A 19,500-nucleotide genomic window follows, 5' to 3' on the forward strand; every position below is an offset into this window, starting at 1 on the left:
CTCTTCCTCACCATTCCGGAGCCCTAAAGGACATATGTCTCAACAAAACGAGTAAATGTATGATAGCATTGAAAAATATATCTGTATATTTTTATATCAAGTGAATTAATACAGTGAGACAGTTTCTACATAGGGGCCTACAAGGAGTAATTGTATCTTAAATACCCGGCAGAAGATAAAGTCCAGTCCTAAGCACTAATTCTGGGTCCACTTCACTCTTGGCCACATGACCAATCTTAACTGATTCAGAAAATGGAAGAACCATCTTGTATGGTTATGCCAAAGGAATCAGACTTTACGTGCCCAGGGGCAGACTAAATGGTTGACAATGGGGCACATGGACTAAGCGAATAGAAAATTAGAGGCAAGAGAAATATTTTAGGGAGGTGGCTTAGCATAGTAGATACAAACGTGGGCTTTGGGAAGTACCACAGTTGCACTTAGCACTTAGCATTGCTGTAAAAATGCTAAAGATCTATAACAGAACATGAAATGGTGGTTAAGAGCATGGGCTCAAGAATATACAGTGGAGAAAAGACAGCCTCTTCAATAAGCGGTGCTGGGAAAACTGGACAGCTACATGTAAAAGTATGAGATTAGAACACTCCCAAACACCACACACAAAAATAAGCTCAAAATGGATTAAAAACCTAAATGTAAGGCCAGAAACTATCAAACTCTTAGAGGAAAACATAGGCAGAACACTCTATGACATACATCACAGCAAGATCCTTTTTGACCCACCTCCCAGAGAAATGGAAATAAAAACAAAAATAAACAAATGGGCCCTAATGAAACTTCAAAGCTTTTGCACAGCAAAGGAAGCCATAAACGAGACCAAAGGACAACCCTCAGAATGGGAGAAAATATTTGCAAATGAAGCAACTGACAAAGGATTAATCTCCAAAATTTACAAGCAGCTCATGCAGCTCAATAACAAAAAAGCAAACAACCCAATCCAAAAATGGGCAGAAGACCTAAATAGACATTTCTCCAAAGAAGATATACAGATTGCCGACAAACACATGAAAGAATGCTCAACATCATTCATCATTAGAGAAATGCAATTCAAAACTACAATGAGATATCATCTCACACCGGTCAGAATGGCCATCATCAAAAAAATCTAGAAGCAATAAATGCTGGAGAGGGTTGGAGAAAAGGGAACCCTCTTGCACTGTCGGTGGGAATGTAAATTGATACAGCCACTATGGAGAACAGTATGGAGGTTCCTTAAAAAACTACAAATAGAACTACCATACGACCCAGCAATCCCACTACTGGGCATATACCCTGAGCAAACCATAATTCAAAAAGAGTCATGTACCAATATGTTCATTGCAGCTCTATTTACAATAGCCAGGACATGGAAGCAACCTAAGTGTCCATCAACAGACGAATGGATAAAGAAGATGTGGCACACATATACAATGGAGTATTACTCAGCCATAAAAAGAAATGAAATTGAGATATATGTAGTGAGGTGGATGGACCTAGAGTCTGTCACACAGGGTGAAGTAAGTCAGAAAGAGAAAAACAAAGACTGTATGCTAACACATTTATATGGAATCTAAGGAAGAAAAAATAAAGGTCATGAAGAACCTAGGGGCAAGATGGGAATAAAGACACAGACCTACTAGAGAATGGACTTGAGGATATGGGGAGGGGGAAGGGTAACCTGTGACAAAGTGAGAGTGGCATGGACATATATACACTACCAAACGTAAAATAGATAGCTAGCGGGAAGCAGCCGCATAGCACAGGGAGATCAGCTCGGTGGTTTGTGACCAGCTAGAGGGGTGGGATAGGGAGGGTGGGAGGGAGGGAGACGCAAGAGGGAAGAGATATGGGGACATATGTATATGTATAACTGATTCACTTTGTTATAAAGCAGAAACTAACACACCATTGTAAAGCAATTATACTCCAATAAAGATGTTAAAAATTTTTTTTAATTAAAAAAATTTTTTAAATACAAAAATAAATAAAAAAATGAAAGCAGCAGACGGAAAATAAAAAAGAGCATGGGCTGTGGAGTCAAACCAATGCTTTTTTTCTTTTTTTTTACAGTATATTGGGGGTTTTTTAACTTATTAATTTTATTACTCAAAAGTTCTCCTGAATTTTCTAATTGTACTAGTATATTTTTTTGACATCTTTATTGGAGTATAATTGCTTTACACTGGTGTGTTAGTTTCTGCTGTATAACATAGTGAATCAGCTATATGTATACATATATCCCCATATCCCCTCCCTCTTGCGTCTCCCTCCCACCCTCCCTATCCCACCCCTCTAGGTGGTCACAAAGCATGGAGCTGATCTCCCTGTGCTGTGCAGCTGCTTCCCACTAGCTATCTATTTTACATTAAACCAATGGATTTTTGAGCTCAGCTGCTGACTCTAACTGTGTAACCTTGGGCAAGCTACTTACCATTTCCCAGTTCCACTTTCCTCATCTGTAAAAGGAAGATAATAGAATTGACCTCATAGGGTTGTATAGGGTGAGCATTAAGTGAGCTCATGGCATTTACAGAGAGAAGGCAGAAAGTAAGGCTCAATAAATGATACAACCTTTTCTAGCAGCAGCAGCAGTAGAAGTCAAAGTAGATGTAAAAAATAACCAACCTAAATGTGGATTAAATCCCTGACTGTGATCTCATTAGCACCAGATTTATATTTATGAAACCTTAAACTTGAATGATGCCCTATCCTTCTGGCTCTCTCACTCTTATTCCCATGAGGCTCTCCTCGGACCCCGTTGAGCCCTCTAGTCCTGTTGCCCTTTCCTTTTTCTCCCAGACCATGAGCTTCCTCCTAGCCCCACTGGCCTGCCCTTCTTTCCCTCCTCTAATCTATCAATATTTCTATGCTGAAATCAGAGTGATTTATCTAAATTATAAGTCCTACCATGTTGCTGCTTTGGCAACTACTCACGATCATGGCTTGACATTGGCTCTGAGCAGGAAACATCAAAACCTGATGAAGATTACTGATAATTAAACTGACTTGTCTTGGGAGGAAAAGGGAGAAATAGTGAATTGTTTGTTTCTTTCTGGACCCTTTAGGCTAGATGCCAGTGTTTCCACTTGAATATTAAGTGCTTGGCCAGGTCAGGGAGAAACTGTTGATAAAGCATCTAATGTGATGCCAAGAACCCAGCAGTGTACATCACACTGTAGATGCTGATGAGGCCCAACGGTTGAGCAATCTGTTGGTTTAATATTCTTGAATCATAGTTCACTGAACTACGATTGAATTGAATTGAATACTTGAATTCATAGATTCACCAAAAGATCTCTTGCTCAAAGTTAGGAGATTTTTGTTACTTACTAGCTGTGTCCTCTTGGGCATATACCCCCCAGCTCTCTGTGCTTCAGATTTTTCATCTGTAGTGAGGAGATTAAACTGGATGATCTCTATATTCCCTTGAGCCCTGATAAGGCATGATTTCTTTATACCATCTGAAGGACTGAGGTTTGGAATAAACAAAATCCCCATCATAAACAAATGTTCTCCCTATAGTAATTTGGCTTCAGTATAACTACAATGAAGGACTTCCCTGGTGGCGCAGTGGTTAAGCATCCACCTGCCAATGCAGGGGACACGGGTTCGAGCCCTGGTCCAGGAAGATCCCACATGCCACAGAGCAACTAGGCCCGTGCACCACAACTACTGAGCCCACGTGCCACAACTGCTGAAGCCCAAGCGCCTAGAGCCCGTGCTCCGCAGTGAGAGAAGCCACCGCAATGAGCAGCCCACGGTGAAGGATAAAAGGGGTCAATGTAATTAAATGGCATAAAAATCAAATTGACAGTCTTGACCATTTTAGCACACCATCCCCAATACACCAGAGAATTAGTTTTAACTGCCGTCTTTGTTTGATTTCTGCCATCCTTACTGCCTAAAGTGCTGCATGATACTGACTTTTTTCTATTAAAGTGACTGACAGATTTTATAAAGATACCCGTTGAGATACTTCAGCATACCCCAGCTGTAGCAAAACTTGTCTTTTGGGAATTACTGTGGCATCTTGTTGGCTCAAAAAGACTGTTTCTTTGGGAGTACACACTACTGTGCATCACCTATTATAAGGAGAGTACTTCCCAACTTCACCACCAAGGATTCCTTCAATTATTTGTCTTTGTGAACTCCACACTGTGAATAATAATAACTATTAAACTATATTTTATCATAGTTTATTTCCCATACTTTATTAAGCAAAAAAACAAAAAACATAAAACTGCTACTTAGAGAATTTGACCAGCATGAGATATGTATTGTAATCACAAGTTGATATAATTCTAGCTAAAAGGAAATATATGTGATATTTTAATTAGCTTCATCTTAGGTAAATATCAAATTTCTGTTATGAATTTGAAACACCAAGATATCTTGGAAACTCCCAGATACTTAAAAAGATTTATAGTGATCCACAGATTGCAATTTGGGAACTTAATGAATATATTAGGCAGCAATTAACCTAATAATAATAAGTAGTAGTATTGTTATTATTTGTTAGGCAATTACCATATGCCAGAACTGGTTTTAAACACTGTACACATTTAATCCTCCTTTAATCCTGAGCCACAGAGAGGTTAAATTATTTACCCAGGATCACACAACTAGGAATTGGGTGGAGGATTTGAACCCAGGGAGGTTTGAGTAGATGGGGATGAAGCCTACTTCCTTAACCCCTCAGCGGCCAAAAAGAGTGCTTTAGTAGGTGAATAAGAGAATGAGAGAGATTCACATTTATACCAGTTGAATCTTAAATTGCTGAAATATGGACAGGCATCAGAACTGGGGCGCAGAGAAGTGCTAGGAGTGCTGACACTAAGTTCTGCTCTGCGGATTCGTACCTGAGTTTGTGCATTTGTGTTGAGGATTCTACATAGGCTGGAAGTTGGGCCAGTCAATAACTTATTGGTCAGAGCAGTGAATTCCAAATGCCTAACAACATGTTTGGTGTGGGGATAGGCGGTGCGAAGTGGGCTAGGGGAGGATATCACCATTATAAGACTGGGAACAAGAGTTGGGGGGAAGGGGGAAATGGTTCCCACCCAACAAGGGCATATATGCAATAAGGTGGAGGAAGGGGAAGTGAGGAGAAAAGCTCGTTTTTAAGTTAATAACCTATGTTCTAGAGTTTCAGGGTCTTTAAACTCTGTGGAGTGGGGATTTGTGGCAATCCTATACCACAGAATGCCATAAAACCCTGGCTATTGGGATTTCAGGGTTAGTACTCTAACAATTTTAAGACAATGAAATGCTGAGGGAGGTGGGGAGTAAAAAACCAAGGATTTGAAAGGTAAAGCTCTGGAGATGCTAAAGACTAATCCCCCTTGTACTCTAAGTCAATCACAATTTTAGCTCCTCGGCCAGTGGAAATGGACTTGGGGGTGGGCGGCAGAGGAGTTGAACAAGGGGAAGGCCACTTGGGCAGGAATTGGGAGCTTCCCTCCCTAGCTTTAACTTGAGCAGCTCCCATTTTATATTGAGGGTTTCTGCGTGTGGCTTCATTTGATAAAGACATTCCATACTTAAAGAAAAAGGCAAAACCACTTTTCTAAGGGGGGGGGGTAGAAAGGACGGAGGAGCTCCAAAAAGTGTTCAAATAGGTCAGCTTTGGCCTTTGTCCTTTTTGAAAATAGGGGCAGACACTGGCAAGGATGTTTTGGCTGGGAGATTGGGAAGGGCCAACTAACGACTCAGTAAATCAGTCATCCTTTACTGTGAAACCAATAACAGCAGTGGCAGTGACAAATGATAATAATAGCAGTTGCCATCTCCCCCCACCTTCAGGAGTTCGGGATTGACATATACACACTACTGTATACAAAATAGATAATCAACAAGGACCTACTGTAGAGCACAGGGAACTCTACTCAGTATTCTGTAATAACCTATATGGGAAAAGAATCTGAAGAATAGATACATGTATATGTATAACTGAATCACTTTGCTGTACACCTAAAACTAACACAACATTGTAAATCAACTACACTTCAACATAAAATTTAAAATTTTTTAAAATAGCAGTTACCCTATTAAGTATCAGCTCTGATCTGGGCAAAAAGCTAAATGCTTATATAGATTGTGCCATTCGATTCTCTGTAGCCCAATGAGATAGGTGCTCATTTTGCAGATGCCATCACTTTTTTTGCCTCGGAAGGAATTGTGCAAGTTGGCTACAGATATAGGCATAAACCAAGTAAAGGCATTTTTGAATCATTCTGCAAATAGATTTAAGTAGTTGCTCAGGGCTTATGCAGCTGAAATACACACCAGGTTGAGGTGATCTATTCCTTTGAACCCAGGCAATTCTGAATTCAGAAGGACAAATCACAAACTGGCCCCTGAAATCAGGAATGTCTGATAGCTTATCTGTAGATTTAAGTAGAAGAAATGTTTCCTTCACAGAAAGGAACGGTTTTACTTCAATTACATGTTTGCTTGCAAAGACTTTTATTAGTTTGTTCACTGAACAAATACTTCTTGAGCACCAAATATGTGCTCTGAACCCAGAATCTCAAACATAAAATTGAGACTGATTTGTTTAATATAAGCCTCAATCCTAAGGGATGTCTGAAATTACCAAATTTAGGTAGCATCTGTTAATTGTGATTTTTCACTCTCATTCTAATAGATATTTAAATACCCACACCGAGTGGGGAGGACAGTAGAGTTCTTAGAGTCTAGACCGTGGAATAAAAGAACCTTACAAATAAAATAGCCCCTTTCCTGTATTTTATAGGTCAGAGAGTCAGATGGACTTGGATGTTAAACTATGTAACCTTGGGCAGATTACTTAACCTCTTTGAGCCTCAGGTTCCTCATGTGTAACATGGGGGTAAAAGCACTTGCCTTACAGAAACATGGTAAGGATTGCATAAGATTAAGTTCTTAGTGTAGTACCTGACACGCCCAACATGCTCAATACACGTTTACTGTTACCGTGATCACTATATTCCAAGTGAGGGGACGGAAACCCAGAAAGGGGAAGTGACTACCTCAAGATCATATAGCTTGTTGATATTAGGGCAAACATTAGAACTCAGATCTCTGTTAGCAGGCAAATATTCCTTCTACTACGCCACCCATGTTATTCCCTAGGAGCAGGTAACGTAAACTTCCTAGGCCTGTGAGAGGTAGTTTGGCCGATCCAGGGAGAAGGGAGAATAATAACAAGGAAATGCGTGACATGAGGAAAGACTTCCTGGACTCAGAAAACAAAACAGCAAGGGAGATAAATAGAAAGCAAAGGAGAAACAGCAATTACCAGAAAGTTTAGCTCTTAACTGTAGCAGCATTACAATGCCTGCTGAATCATAGAACTGATCTCTATCCTAATTCCTTTATTCACCACAAATGTTTCAGTGCAATTGACTAGGCTTTTCCTCTTTCATGGGGATGGGGTAGGGAGGTGGTTCAGAATGCATGTGTGTTTCACAGGAAGTTACTGTGAATTCCGCTTTACTGGACAATTTCTATTTTCAAAGCAAGGGAACCCCGTAATTGAAGTTAGAATAGAAGCGTGAGTACTACTAAGACTTAAGGAATGATAGATTTTAAGACAATAGTGGGCTGGAGTGGGCTGAAACCTAAGCATAGAAGCTGTTGCGAAATTTAACAAAAAGAAAAAAATGGCTCAACAATAAAGCCACATTGTTATTGCTTTGTATAGCTACAGTGCAGGTAAGTGCAGTAAGTACCTGTACCGGGAGTGATTAATTTGTTAGACGAAGATATTCTTAAGCATTAGAAATACATGAAAAAAGCCACTCTGTCCATATGTTAAAATCAAAGATTAATTTACAGTTGCCTAAGCAAAAGATGATATAATCTTTCCTAAGGCATTTAATCAAGGACTGCAGTGTTGGTTGTGCAATATCCAAGGAGTGTTCAAAATATTCCAGGAGTTTCCTGAAAGGAACAAGGCCATTTTGCTCAATTTATGACTGCCTAGTTCCGTGGCACACAGAAAATCTGATTGGAACTCCTGGCCCACCAAAAGAGATGCATCATGATAGTTTGGGGAGCAATTACTATACAAAATGGTTGTTCCTTTTGTACTCCATCCTTAACCTTGAGTTTTCTGATTTCCCTCTCCTGAAAATGATTACATGTAATTCCAAATGAAATATATTGATAACACTTTGATTGCTTATTCATTTGATCATTTTCACCTTCACAGGGCATCAGGTACTGTTTATACAGCGCTAGACATTGCCACAGGACAAGAGGTAAGTGTTAACATTCAATTCTGACTTCTACTTTCCTTTATTCATATTGATCAGAATTCCTCTTTGATGGCATCTGTGCCTGAAAAAATGGGTAGCACTGAGTTGACATATGTTTACTTCACTGGTGTCCAAAGTATCTCAAGTGAATGACGAGTTCATGATTGACCAAAGAAAAGGAGCATGGGTTTGTGGCATCGAGGAAGAGCTTAGTAAAATAAAGAATCTGTATGCCTGACACTGTTTCCAAAAAATATGGATGTTTGTGTTTAGTCAGATGATGGTAATTCATTCTTGCATTTTAATCATTATTCAGGTGGCCATAAAGCAGATGAACCTTCAACAGCAACCCAAAAAGGAATTAATTATTAATGAAATTCTGGTCATGAGGGAAAATAAGAACCCCAATATTGTTAATTATTTAGATAGGTAAGTGTTTTCTCTCGTCATGTACTTGTTTTCTTTATGGGATATCATTTTCTTGGCCAATTATTTTTATTTAGGATCTATTCATTTAGCATCCATTCTACAAATAGTTCTCAAATGCTACAAAATATTGAGTATCAGATCTATTGCTAAACTTGCACCCCGTTATCTGTGTCCACGCATTAAACACTTGAAGACACATTTTATGGTCTTGCTTCTAAACATGAGCAGTTTGTGTAATTTCCTTTTGAGGATTGTGACCCCCTATTGCCACGAAATAGACTATTGCATATAGGAGAGAGCTGTGGTGTTTTAAACGTTTCATCAAGTGTTTGTTTGGAGTCAGTGCAGTCTCTGGCTATCTAAGTAAAGGAGGCAGACTACAATGGCCCTGCTTTCATGGGTGTTTTGTGATGAATTGACAGTGAGGTCTAGGGAATTGAGACTTTAATCTCAAACCTTTTTCCTAGACCGGGTAATTAATGTCTCTTTCATCAGTGGTATTAGCAGTGGGTTATTAATAGGCATTTAAAGACAGCACTAACTTCATTTGTGGTTCAACATCTGCCTCATTCAGTTTCAATAAGTGTTTGTTTAGCGCCACTGTGCTGTGTACTCTGAGGGGATGCAAAGGAAACAAGGCCAGGTCTACAACCTCAGTGAGTTCAAGATCTTGCTTTCTGTGTTTTGTGCCAAGTAGACCAGTGGTACAGAAGGAGGCAAAAGGGGGGCAAAACGAAGGAGGGTCAGGTTTTATAGTCGAAACCAGGGTTTCATACAGTGTCATTTAGGGACCATCTGCAGCAGAGTGACTTCACTCTACTTTTGTAATTTTGTAAAAACTGCATTTCTAAAACATGCAGATTTCTAGGCTGTTCTCCATAACTAATGAGATATTTCATTTTTATGAAATGAGAATTTTAATGAGAAATTTCCTTTTGAACAAACTTCCCAGGTGAGTCTTATGGGCACTGCAGTTCGAGCACCACTGAATAGAAAGGCTTGCTTCATACTGATGTCAAGCTGGGGGCAGGGTAGAATTGTTGGGGTCATTCCATTCACTGTAATTTCTCTCTCTTGCTGAGCAGGGGAAGAGAGAGACCTGATCATACTGCTAAAGTGCCTTCAGATGATCCCAGGGGTTTGAATTTGCCCACATTGCTCTGGTGACCTGCCTCTCCATATTTGATCACTTGGGCTGTGTCCCTCAACAACTACTTAAAGATAATGGGCATGTCATAACTGACTTCTATCAGAACGGAGACCTCAGCCCAGTAAATCCATTGCCAACACGAGTCTCTTTGATTCTCTTTGATTCAGCCACTACCTGAAAAGATTTCAGTAATTAATTGAGTAGAATCAAAAATAATGCTGAGATCTGAATAAATTATCCTGTAAAACTGTATGCCATGGGTCAGTTCAGTCCAAGAAATCAACACTGTGACTTGAGTTATCCAAAAGGGCTATTTACTGATCCTGTTCATTGAAACTAGCTTTTTACAATGGAAGGATTGACAGTAGTCAGTCACCAGAGGCCTCCTTGCTCTTTTCCTTCCTTCCATGGTGCGCTTTTATCTGATGATCCTTCGATTTCCATGCATATTCTCTTCTAATGTTAAGGAAGTGTCTCATACGCATTATTGATATTTTCCTCTTGTTATGTAATATGACCGAATGCAGAGACTAACTGCACATTCCCTTCTTAATGGAAATATAGAAGGGTCTCCACTTCCTTAGGCCCGAGTCAACGTCTTTTTCTTCTCTCGTTGTAGCTACTTAGTGGGTGATGAACTATGGGTAGTCATGGAATACTTGGCTGGTGGCTCTTTGACTGATGTGGTCACAGAGACCTGTATGGATGAAGGACAGATAGCAGCCGTCTGCAGAGAGGTAAGAAAATAGAACATTTCTCTGGTTGATGAGAACACCAAGACTGACAGTTTTTTATCTTTGATTATTCAGAATGTTTGTAACATCAAAGTAGCAATAGTACATCTTTTGTACTGAAAAACAATTGAAGATCCTAACTCCAATTTAAATCCTAACCCTCCCTCCCCAGCCCCTTTGTTTATTTTAGTTGCTTTGCTGTGGATCTTTTTGAGTTCTATCATGCCATTCACGAGGTGCCATATCTAAGCCTGCATGCTGGAGTCTTGGTGAATATGGAAAACAGTAATGTTGGCATGGAACTTCTTTCTGACTGGGGGGAATTTTTACATGACCGTTATTTTGCCTTGCATGTGCAATGTAATCCATGTATAATATAGACCACATTATAATCCAATCATTTTCTAGAAGGCAGTTTAAACAAGGTCCTCCCTCAGTCCAGAAAGTAGTTGCTTTCATGGTACAATCTTCACCTCCCTTGGAGCCCTCCAGTGAGTCTGAGTGTCTGCCCCTTTTCCAATAACAGTGGCATATCCCTAGTTTCAAGCTAAACGAAGGATATTTTACTATATTAATTTTTTCAATATTAAAAGAGAAAACAAACACTCCTCATTGGAGTCTCATCTTGGGTGTTACCCTCTACCCCATTCGCTGAGGTTTTCTATAGACACAGGGAGGAACTCTGACCCCACTGAAACTTGAAAATCAATGATAGTAAAACAAAACCAAATACTTCCAGCTGGTCTTTTGTTGTTTTTTTATTTTAAATTGTTCACTTAAATTTCCTCCTTCCCAGTATGCACACATATCCACCAAACTCATATATTTCCCATTCATGCAATTAACCAAACTTAAAATATTCAGGGGATTCTTGAACCTTTAGCCTGTGGTTTCCGTCTTTTAGTATTACAATGCAAAGCCATTTCCAAACAAGTACCTATAGTTACTTCAGCGCCTAGAAGTGGTTCCCAAACCTGGCGGCTGGTCCATCAGAAATAGCTTGGGGCACTTGTTTTAAATGCAGACTCCAGGGTTCCACTCCAGACCTACTACATGAAATCACACCACAGATGCAGATGCTTACTGTATCTGTAAAAGACCAAGCTGAATCCATATCCTCCAGATAAGTAAGTCAAAGTATGATTATAGTAATTGGTTCATTTGGCTGTATTAATGATTTAGTGCTACTTATCACACCATCACTCTTCACGTCCAAGTCTGATTCGGGAGCTTTCACATGTATAACGCCAAGTTGCATCACTGATGTAAATGGTAACATGATTTCAAAATGGCATTGAAAACCTTTAGTGATTTATTTCACCCAACAACATAAAATTATACCCTTGCCCAAAATTTATCTAGAAATGAAGCACATCTAAACAAATTTTTGTGATATAATTAGAACTTTTTTTTTCCTGATTCAATAGTGCCTCCAAGCTTTGGATTTCTTGCACTCAAACCAAGTGATCCACAGAGACATAAAGAGTGACAATATTCTCCTTGGGATGGATGGCTCTGTTAAATTGAGTAGGTATTATGGTTCAGATGGCATTTGAGAGAGTGTCAGGGGATTTCTACTGTTTTACTGTCTATCTTGAGAAGAAAAGGGCTATTGAAAGGGTTGGGTTTGAAGGCATTTAGAGCCCAGTTTGAGGTAAAGAATTTTTCTAATGTTGTGTTCCCGTAGATCGTGACCAGATTTAGGGGGTTCGATAGTTCAGAATTTCTAATGGCTTCCATCTGCTGGATGACAAATATCTAATTAGAAAACTAAAAGATTCCGTAAGTTAGAGGGAACAGTGTGTGGGGGGGGAACCAGATTGAGGTCTAGTAAAAGTGACATCACATCAGTCGGTTATTTCAGACCCGTTTAAAATCTGGATCAGCTGAGAGGTCAGGTAACAAAGGGATATGAGCCAGGCAGTTGTTGAAGCTCAGAGTCTAACTAAAGGAAAGCATGGCCATGTCTGAAAGTGACCTCTTGTAAAAGAAAAATAATTTGAGCTGATTTTAACTGACTTTTCTTCTCTGCAGCTGATTTTGGGTTCTGTGCCCAGATCACCCCTGAGCAAAGTAAACGAAGCACTATGGTGGGAACTCCCTATTGGATGGCACCTGAGGTGGTGACTCGAAAAGCTTATGGTCCAAAAGTTGATATCTGGTCTCTGGGGATTATGGCGATTGAAATGGTAGAAGGTGAACCCCCTTACCTTAATGAAAATCCACTCAGGGTAAGTCGAGAGAAAACTCAATTACTTCATCCCCAGGAAAGGGAAAAAGCCAAATGTCATTTCTTGTCTCCACTAAAAGTGGCCAGAACGGGGTCTTTCATGGGACAAGTGACCTAGAAGCTTCAAGTTATAATTTTCAAAATTACTATGAGTTATTTCCTGTTTCTCTTAAGATGTCTCAACAGGTTTTTCAAATGCTTCGATATCACTATTTCTAATGCCAGGGGTCTTTAAAATTCTTTAGTATAGCTTTCTGCTGTTAAAAAAAAAATGTAGCTTTTTTTTTAAAGCAAGATGTGGGAAGAAAACAGTATTTTCATCACACGCCATGGTTAAATGATCTATCTAGGAAACACTCACTTTATAATTACTCTAACAAAGTAAATAAACACATTTCCAGAACAGCTATAATTTTTTAAATTAAATTTTGTTTCATTATCAGTAATGATTTATTGAGCAGCAGCAACATGGTGGGTAGTGAATGGAACACAAGATAGACACAGCACCAGCCTGGTGAAATCACAAACTTTATTAGACTGTCAAGTAGAAAATGAATGGAAATCGTTTGTGTTGGGTAACTCAGTTTGCTACTGCAGAATCAGAGGTTGCTCAGTACAGAAGTGAGCCAGTAGCTGTTTTGTTGAATAAAGCCTAAAGGTGAGCCAGAAGCTATGTTATATACCCAATATATAAAGGGCATCACACTATTGAGAAAAGGAAATATGCACTGATTCAAATTCTGATCTCAAAACCCATGCAGAGTGCCAGCGCCAAAGGCATGCTGCATACTGTTTGCTTCATTACCACTAAGAGTCTAAAATTGAATTTTACCCTTAGTATACAAAATCCATTAGTAAATGGTTAAGTGTTTACACGTTAAGCTTATAAGATCCATATTCAAGCCAAATATGTGTGGCTTTCTGTACATGTAAAGAAACCTACAGACTAATGATCTAGTTATTTTGCAGTTGAACATTTTGTAATTGGGAGCTGCATTCCCCATGTATGGAGAGGGGGACAGCCTCCTCTTCGCCCTCTTCTAATTTCTCTCTGGTACTTGGCCTCTTGTCCTAGTCCCAGCACTGATTAGAAAATGACAGATAGGAGTGAATGCCCTAATGAATGCTATGGGCTATTGCTCTGGTCTCATGAAACAATCTGGAGGTACGATGCGGCTGAGTGGAAAAAGAAGGGGCATTTTCCCACTGTTTGTGGGTCAGCCCTCCATGAATTGAATCAAGCCCACCCCTGACCTATGGACCAGTGCATCAGGGTAATTACATGGGCTTGTCCTTATTGTTTAACCACCTTTGCCCATTAAGAAGTAGCAGTGAAAGAACACATCAGGTCTCTTGTTTCCATGGATTTCCTCCTCTAAGCCTTTGGAGTTTGGAGGCACTAAACGGATTATGGCTATTTTGCTTTCTGCCTTCTAATGAGTAATTTACAACCTGCAAAATTTAAGGATTAAATCAATGGCTCTGTAAAGCAACTGGTCTCAGTAATGCATTTATTACCTTCTTCGTTCCCCAATTACAGTTGATCGCTCTTCAGCTAGGCTGTTAATCGTTAGAAAAAAGGAAACAAGTTTTAATCTTTATGGGCATCTTCTAGCCTAGGATTAGAGCTAATAATTAACAGCTTGTCTCTTAGGATCCACAGCCTTGTATCTAAATAAGTACTTGTAGATTAACAAGCCACCAGGTTCAGGAAGCCTACATTAAGGCTGTAACACAAAGATTCGTCAGAAAGACCACCCGGTTGCATTCCACGGACAAAGATTTACTCTCCGTGTGTGATCAACCTCCAATGACTCAGTCACCAAGTCCGTATGGTGCCGGCCCTCTATCTGTCTGCCAGGCGCCACAAGGACCTTTTAAGTTTTGACTTTAGATATGTTGTCCTCACGTTCGCTTAAATAAAAGCCAGTGTTCCCGGCTATATGCCCTTATTTGGAATTTCAAAAATGTAGTCACTGAAACCCTGGAGAGATTGGACAGAAAAAGATATACCATGACCCTCTTGGAAGCCCGTGTTTTCTTGAATCCTGGTGACCAGGCCATATGTGGGGAAACTGAAAATCGCAGAACTTTGGGAGAGGTATAAAAGAGAACTGGCTTAGCCCTTCTTTCTTTAAAATCCTTCCAAGACCACCACTCATCCACCTCTTTGGGCTTTGAGGAGGAAAAAAAGGAAGGAAGTGGAAGGGAGACAGAGTGGTAGAGTGAAGGCTAGCATGTTGATATGAAAAGCATTTGGCCCACAGAGTCAGGCAAAACTGGGTGGGTCTCGGCTCCACAACCTGCCAGCTCTGTGACCTTCAGCAAGTCATTCAAAACCTTTATAAGCCTGTTTCCTGTGTGTAAAATGGGGACAATATCTCTCCTGCAGAGTTAGTGTGAAAACTAAATGAAATAATGCATGTAAACACCTAGCACAGTGTGTAGCTCATTGTAAGGAGAATGGGGGAGGGGATTTATATATCAATAGAAAAGTGAGAAAGAATCCTTAGAATACTTTTTACCCATTCATGAAGGGAGATTGGATTCCCCACTTCCCCCAAGAACTTCCCTTCCACACTGACTATACTCACATCCCTTCGAGCAGTGGAGGGTCCTCCACAGTTTAGTATAAATGACCATGAACAGGTAACACTGAGCAGCAGAGGCTAAAGGTAAAATCTGGGGCTGTACATTCGGAGGCTGTTTGCATTTCACTGTGGCTTTTTTTGTGTCTTTGTTGTGTCCATTGGAACTGAGCAAACCCTCTTGAAATATTGCCTGTTAACATACCACTGATGCAAGGAATTAGCGACTCCCCCCCTCCCCCCAGTTATAAAGCGGTTGGGATTTTTTTTTATGTAAATTGCTCTGTACTAATTGACCTAATTTGCGCATAAAATGCCTTTTAAAGGTCAGAGAGTTATTAACTGTGCCGATGTTATGAGGTTGGTACCCTTCCAGAGACAGAGAAGAGACAAGTTCCTCACTGCCTGAAGTCTTTGCACTCAACATAATTGGCCTCGGATGCCTTGTTCTGTGACCCACGGACATTTTTAGTGAAGCCTCCAATAATAAAGTGCCCTGTTCTGTTTATTTGCCAAAGTGACTGGAGTTAAAATCGAACTTTCCCTGTGGACATGCAACTCAAACGTTGGTACACTGCTCGTCTCCCCAACTTTTGTGTTAACTTGAAGTTATCTTTTTATAAACCTGTGATTATAATGACCTGATTCTAAATAAGGAGGCACAATCATTTCCATAAAACAAATCTTTGGTTTGTTGTTGTTGTTTTTATTCCTCAGCACTAAGAGAGTGCCTCTTTATTAACTTGGCATTCATTCCACATAATGGGGCTGTTCTTGTCAATGGCTTTTGAGGGACTCTGGTGTTTGTGAAACGTCTCAGTGACATCCAGTTGAGGTCCCTCCTGGACCCTGTGGATGAAGCCCTTTTTCTGTGTAATTCTCCAGACCTTTATCCTAGTTGAGATGAACTTTAAGTGTTCTCTTTCCACCCTTGCTTTAAGCATCTGTGAAACCGTATCAAACACCGGGTCTTTGGAAGCCAGTTATCGGTATCAGGAAGAGATTATCTGAAGGCTTGAAACAGTATTTAGGATAGTATGTGACCCGCCTATCCTGTACTAGCGGCTGTCCTCCTTGGCTGCACATTGGAATCATCTGTGGAGCTTCAAGAACACATGACGTCAAGTTCCCACACCAAAGCCTAGAGCAAACACAAAGCTCTGTGGCAAGCCCTTTGTAGAACCCTGTCTGTATTGAAAAACAGTTCTTCATCAGCCATCTTTGAGCATGGTTGCTCAACCGGAAAAGAGCATGCTATCATTCTGCCCACATTTCTCCTTTTCATCTAAAAAAAGTATCATGGGTCACTTTGTTGAAATCCTGACACACCCTGGCATTCTTTGATTTACCATTCCAGCAACGCTGTCAAAAAAGAAATGACACTAGTTCAGTATATACCTCTGTAATATGCCCATTTTCTTTTTCAATTTTGCTTCTCCTGCAAATGGAGTCCATCATTACAATGTGCTAGCTGTTGTGTACATAACACATATTGGTGATAATAAAGCCTTCAGTCTGGCTACTCATGATTAGGAGTGCATAAACTGTATGGCCAGAGAGAAGGGAGGGCAGAAGTGTAAATTCAGACCTGTTGTCTACATTAAGAGGCTCCCTACTCCCCCTATCCCCACACTTGAAGCACTACACACGTTAATTTATTCTTCTTTTTTATTATAGAACCGGGGAAATTCTGGTTAGCTTGTATGTCTAGAGAAGAGAGTTAAGCAGAAGTAGAGAATCTCTAGCAACTAAAAAGCAGCAGCTAAGGGCCAAAGTGCTGGAACCTGTGTTGTGGATTGGAATGTCTGGGTTTGATGGCGCGTGCTCATTTGGAATTAAAGTCAGACATAAACTTCCTGAGCGCCAGAGAAGCAAGCATACTTTGCTAGCACTCAGTCAATATTGTTTTGAATGTATTTCAGGAAGAGCTGGGAGCATTCCCTTCTTTTTCCGTAAGCCACTATGGAACAGCAAGGTTTATTGATGGTTTGTTGACACTTCTTTGAGGGCAAACCTATGCCTAAAAGGAGGGGTGAGTTGGGATAACTGCAACTAAAGTAATTATAGAACAGTAACAGGGTTTCTTTTTAATCAGAAAAAAATATTGCCTGTCAAAAGATAGACAGCTCTTAAGAATCATTGGTTGTCAGGAATTTAGCACAGGAAGATGGGACCTAGCCATAGGAAAGCTGCAAGTCTCATTTAGATTGTACTTCAGAAGCAGACAGTTCAAACTGGTGAGTTATGACCCAGAAGACAGCCAAAGGAGAAATTGATTCCACAGCAAATGAAAATCTGAGACTCTGACCAGGCAAAGAGGAGGCAAAGAAAGATGACAAACGTGGTGACCAGGGACCTGCTGTTGCCCATGACTGATATTCCCTTATCCTACTGTTTATTATCTTATCATTCCTCAGTGTCCTTAAAGCAAGGCTTGGGAATAAGCCAAGGATGCATATGCCCATTGCCCTAATAGGTACCAGACCTATAACTAAGTAGTTAAGTCCGTTGAGATCAAAGTTCACTCTAAATGGACAAATCACAGAGTGTGATGATGGACATTTGGCCCCTGAAATGCCCACTCAAATGCCCACTCACATGTTTATCCTATGGCTTTTTAAATCTGTGTTTTTGCCAGTGAAAAATGACTTCGCCAAGAAAATTAGGGTTAGCTTGATAATTAAGATAATTTCTGACCTTTGTCATCATTTTGAAATATACCTTTTCCAACCTGGTTGCAACATCACTTTAGAAGACCCTTTGCATTCTGATAAAAGGATACTCTGAGGTGTCTTGTATAAGCCTCTCCGCAGAGAAAGTTAACTTGATTAAGGCAGTCTTAGCTCTGTAGCTGCAAGAGCCAACGTTCTAACAGTATCACCAAAAACAGGCTGACCTTTTTGCTGTAGCTTTCTTCCTCTCTCCCTCCTTCCCCGCCTCCCTTCCTCCCTTCCTTCGTCCCTCTCAACCTCTCTTCCTCCCTCTTTCTTCCTTCCTTCCTTTCTTTTTCTTTTCTTTTCTTTCCTTTCCTCCTTCCTCCTTCCTTCTTTTTTGTTTTTTTCTTTTTCTATAGATTTCTTTCATTATTTATTTTTTGGCTGTGTTGGGTCTTCATTGCTGAGTGCAAGCTTTCTCTAGCTGCAGCAAGCAGGGGCTACTCTTTTTTTTCATATTAAACTTTTTATTAAAACTGAGTCTTTACAATGTATTTAAAATGACATGTTCCACAGGCTACTCTTCATTGCGGTGTGCGGGCTTCTCACTGCGGTGGCTTCTCTTGTTGCAGAGCACGGGCTCTAGGCGTGTGGGCTTCAGTAGTTGTAGCACACGGGCTCAGTAGTTGTGGCCCGCGGGCTGTAGAACACAGGCTCAGTAGTTGTGGCACACGGGCTTAGTTGTTCTGTGGCATGTGGGATCTTCCCGGACCAGGACGTGAACCCGTGTCCTCTGCATTGGCAGGCGGATTCTTAAACACTGCGCCGCCAGGGAAGTCCCCTTCCTTCTTTTTTTAAAGCATTGCCCCACTGCTTAGTGCAAAATCCATCAGCACTTTTCATCTCTGTGTGGCCAGTGAATGTGGCGGGACCAGACAAGGAACTATCTAGTGTCTCAGCCAACGGTATGCATCGTGTGAGTCAAAGAGTGAATTCTGTTCCCAGGTCTGCCAGTCAGGAGCCCCCTGACCTTGTATAGATTACTTCTTGCTGGGCCTCCATTTCCTTATCATTTCAAACAAGTGGCATTCGACAAGATTATTGGTTACCAATGGACTCTACGAATTCCATGGACTCCTAGAATTCCATGGAGATCCTTGGGGCCCAGGGGGGAGGTCATGTGGCTCTTGAGTCCACCAAAATATTTCCTCTTTAACTTGTTTTCTGTATCGAGCTTCCACATGAAATTTAGTTAAATAAAAGGGGAAACTCCTGGGTCTCTTACCCTGATTCTGTATTCTTAGGCTGTAGATAGGCTACAGCCTTCCCTGAGTGCCAGAAGGGCCAGGGTTTGAGTACGTGTTGTCTGTAGGAGTGCTTCCAGAGTTGTGACCTTCAGAAAGCTCCTTGGATACGTCTCTGTCATCATCTCGTGACTAAGTCTGTATTCCATAGAGTGGAAAAATCCCCCTTTC

General features: G+C 40.5%; 1 protein-coding gene across 5 annotated transcripts in view; it reads left to right on the forward strand.

Annotated features, from left to right (window-relative positions):
* PAK3 (p21 (RAC1) activated kinase 3) overlaps positions 1–19,500 on the forward strand; it is a 282,413-nt gene that overhangs the window by 250,119 nt on the left and 12,794 nt on the right. For all 5 annotated transcript variants that reach the window (XM_007466304.1, XM_007466305.1, XM_007466301.1 and 2 more), the window contains 5 exons: positions 8,195–8,243; positions 8,557–8,669; positions 10,439–10,556; positions 11,981–12,080; positions 12,588–12,784. In XM_007466304.1, the coding sequence (XP_007466366.1) occupies positions 8,195–8,243; positions 8,557–8,669; positions 10,439–10,556; positions 11,981–12,080; positions 12,588–12,784 (577 nt within the window). The remainder of the gene's footprint in view (positions 1–8,194; positions 8,244–8,556; positions 8,670–10,438; positions 10,557–11,980; positions 12,081–12,587; positions 12,785–19,500) is intronic.

Source organism: Lipotes vexillifer, unplaced genomic scaffold, assembly GCF_000442215.2.
Source record: "Lipotes vexillifer unplaced genomic scaffold, Lipotes_vexillifer_v1.1 scaffold298, whole genome shotgun sequence".
Lineage (NCBI taxonomy): Eukaryota > Metazoa > Chordata > Mammalia > Artiodactyla > Lipotidae > Lipotes > Lipotes vexillifer.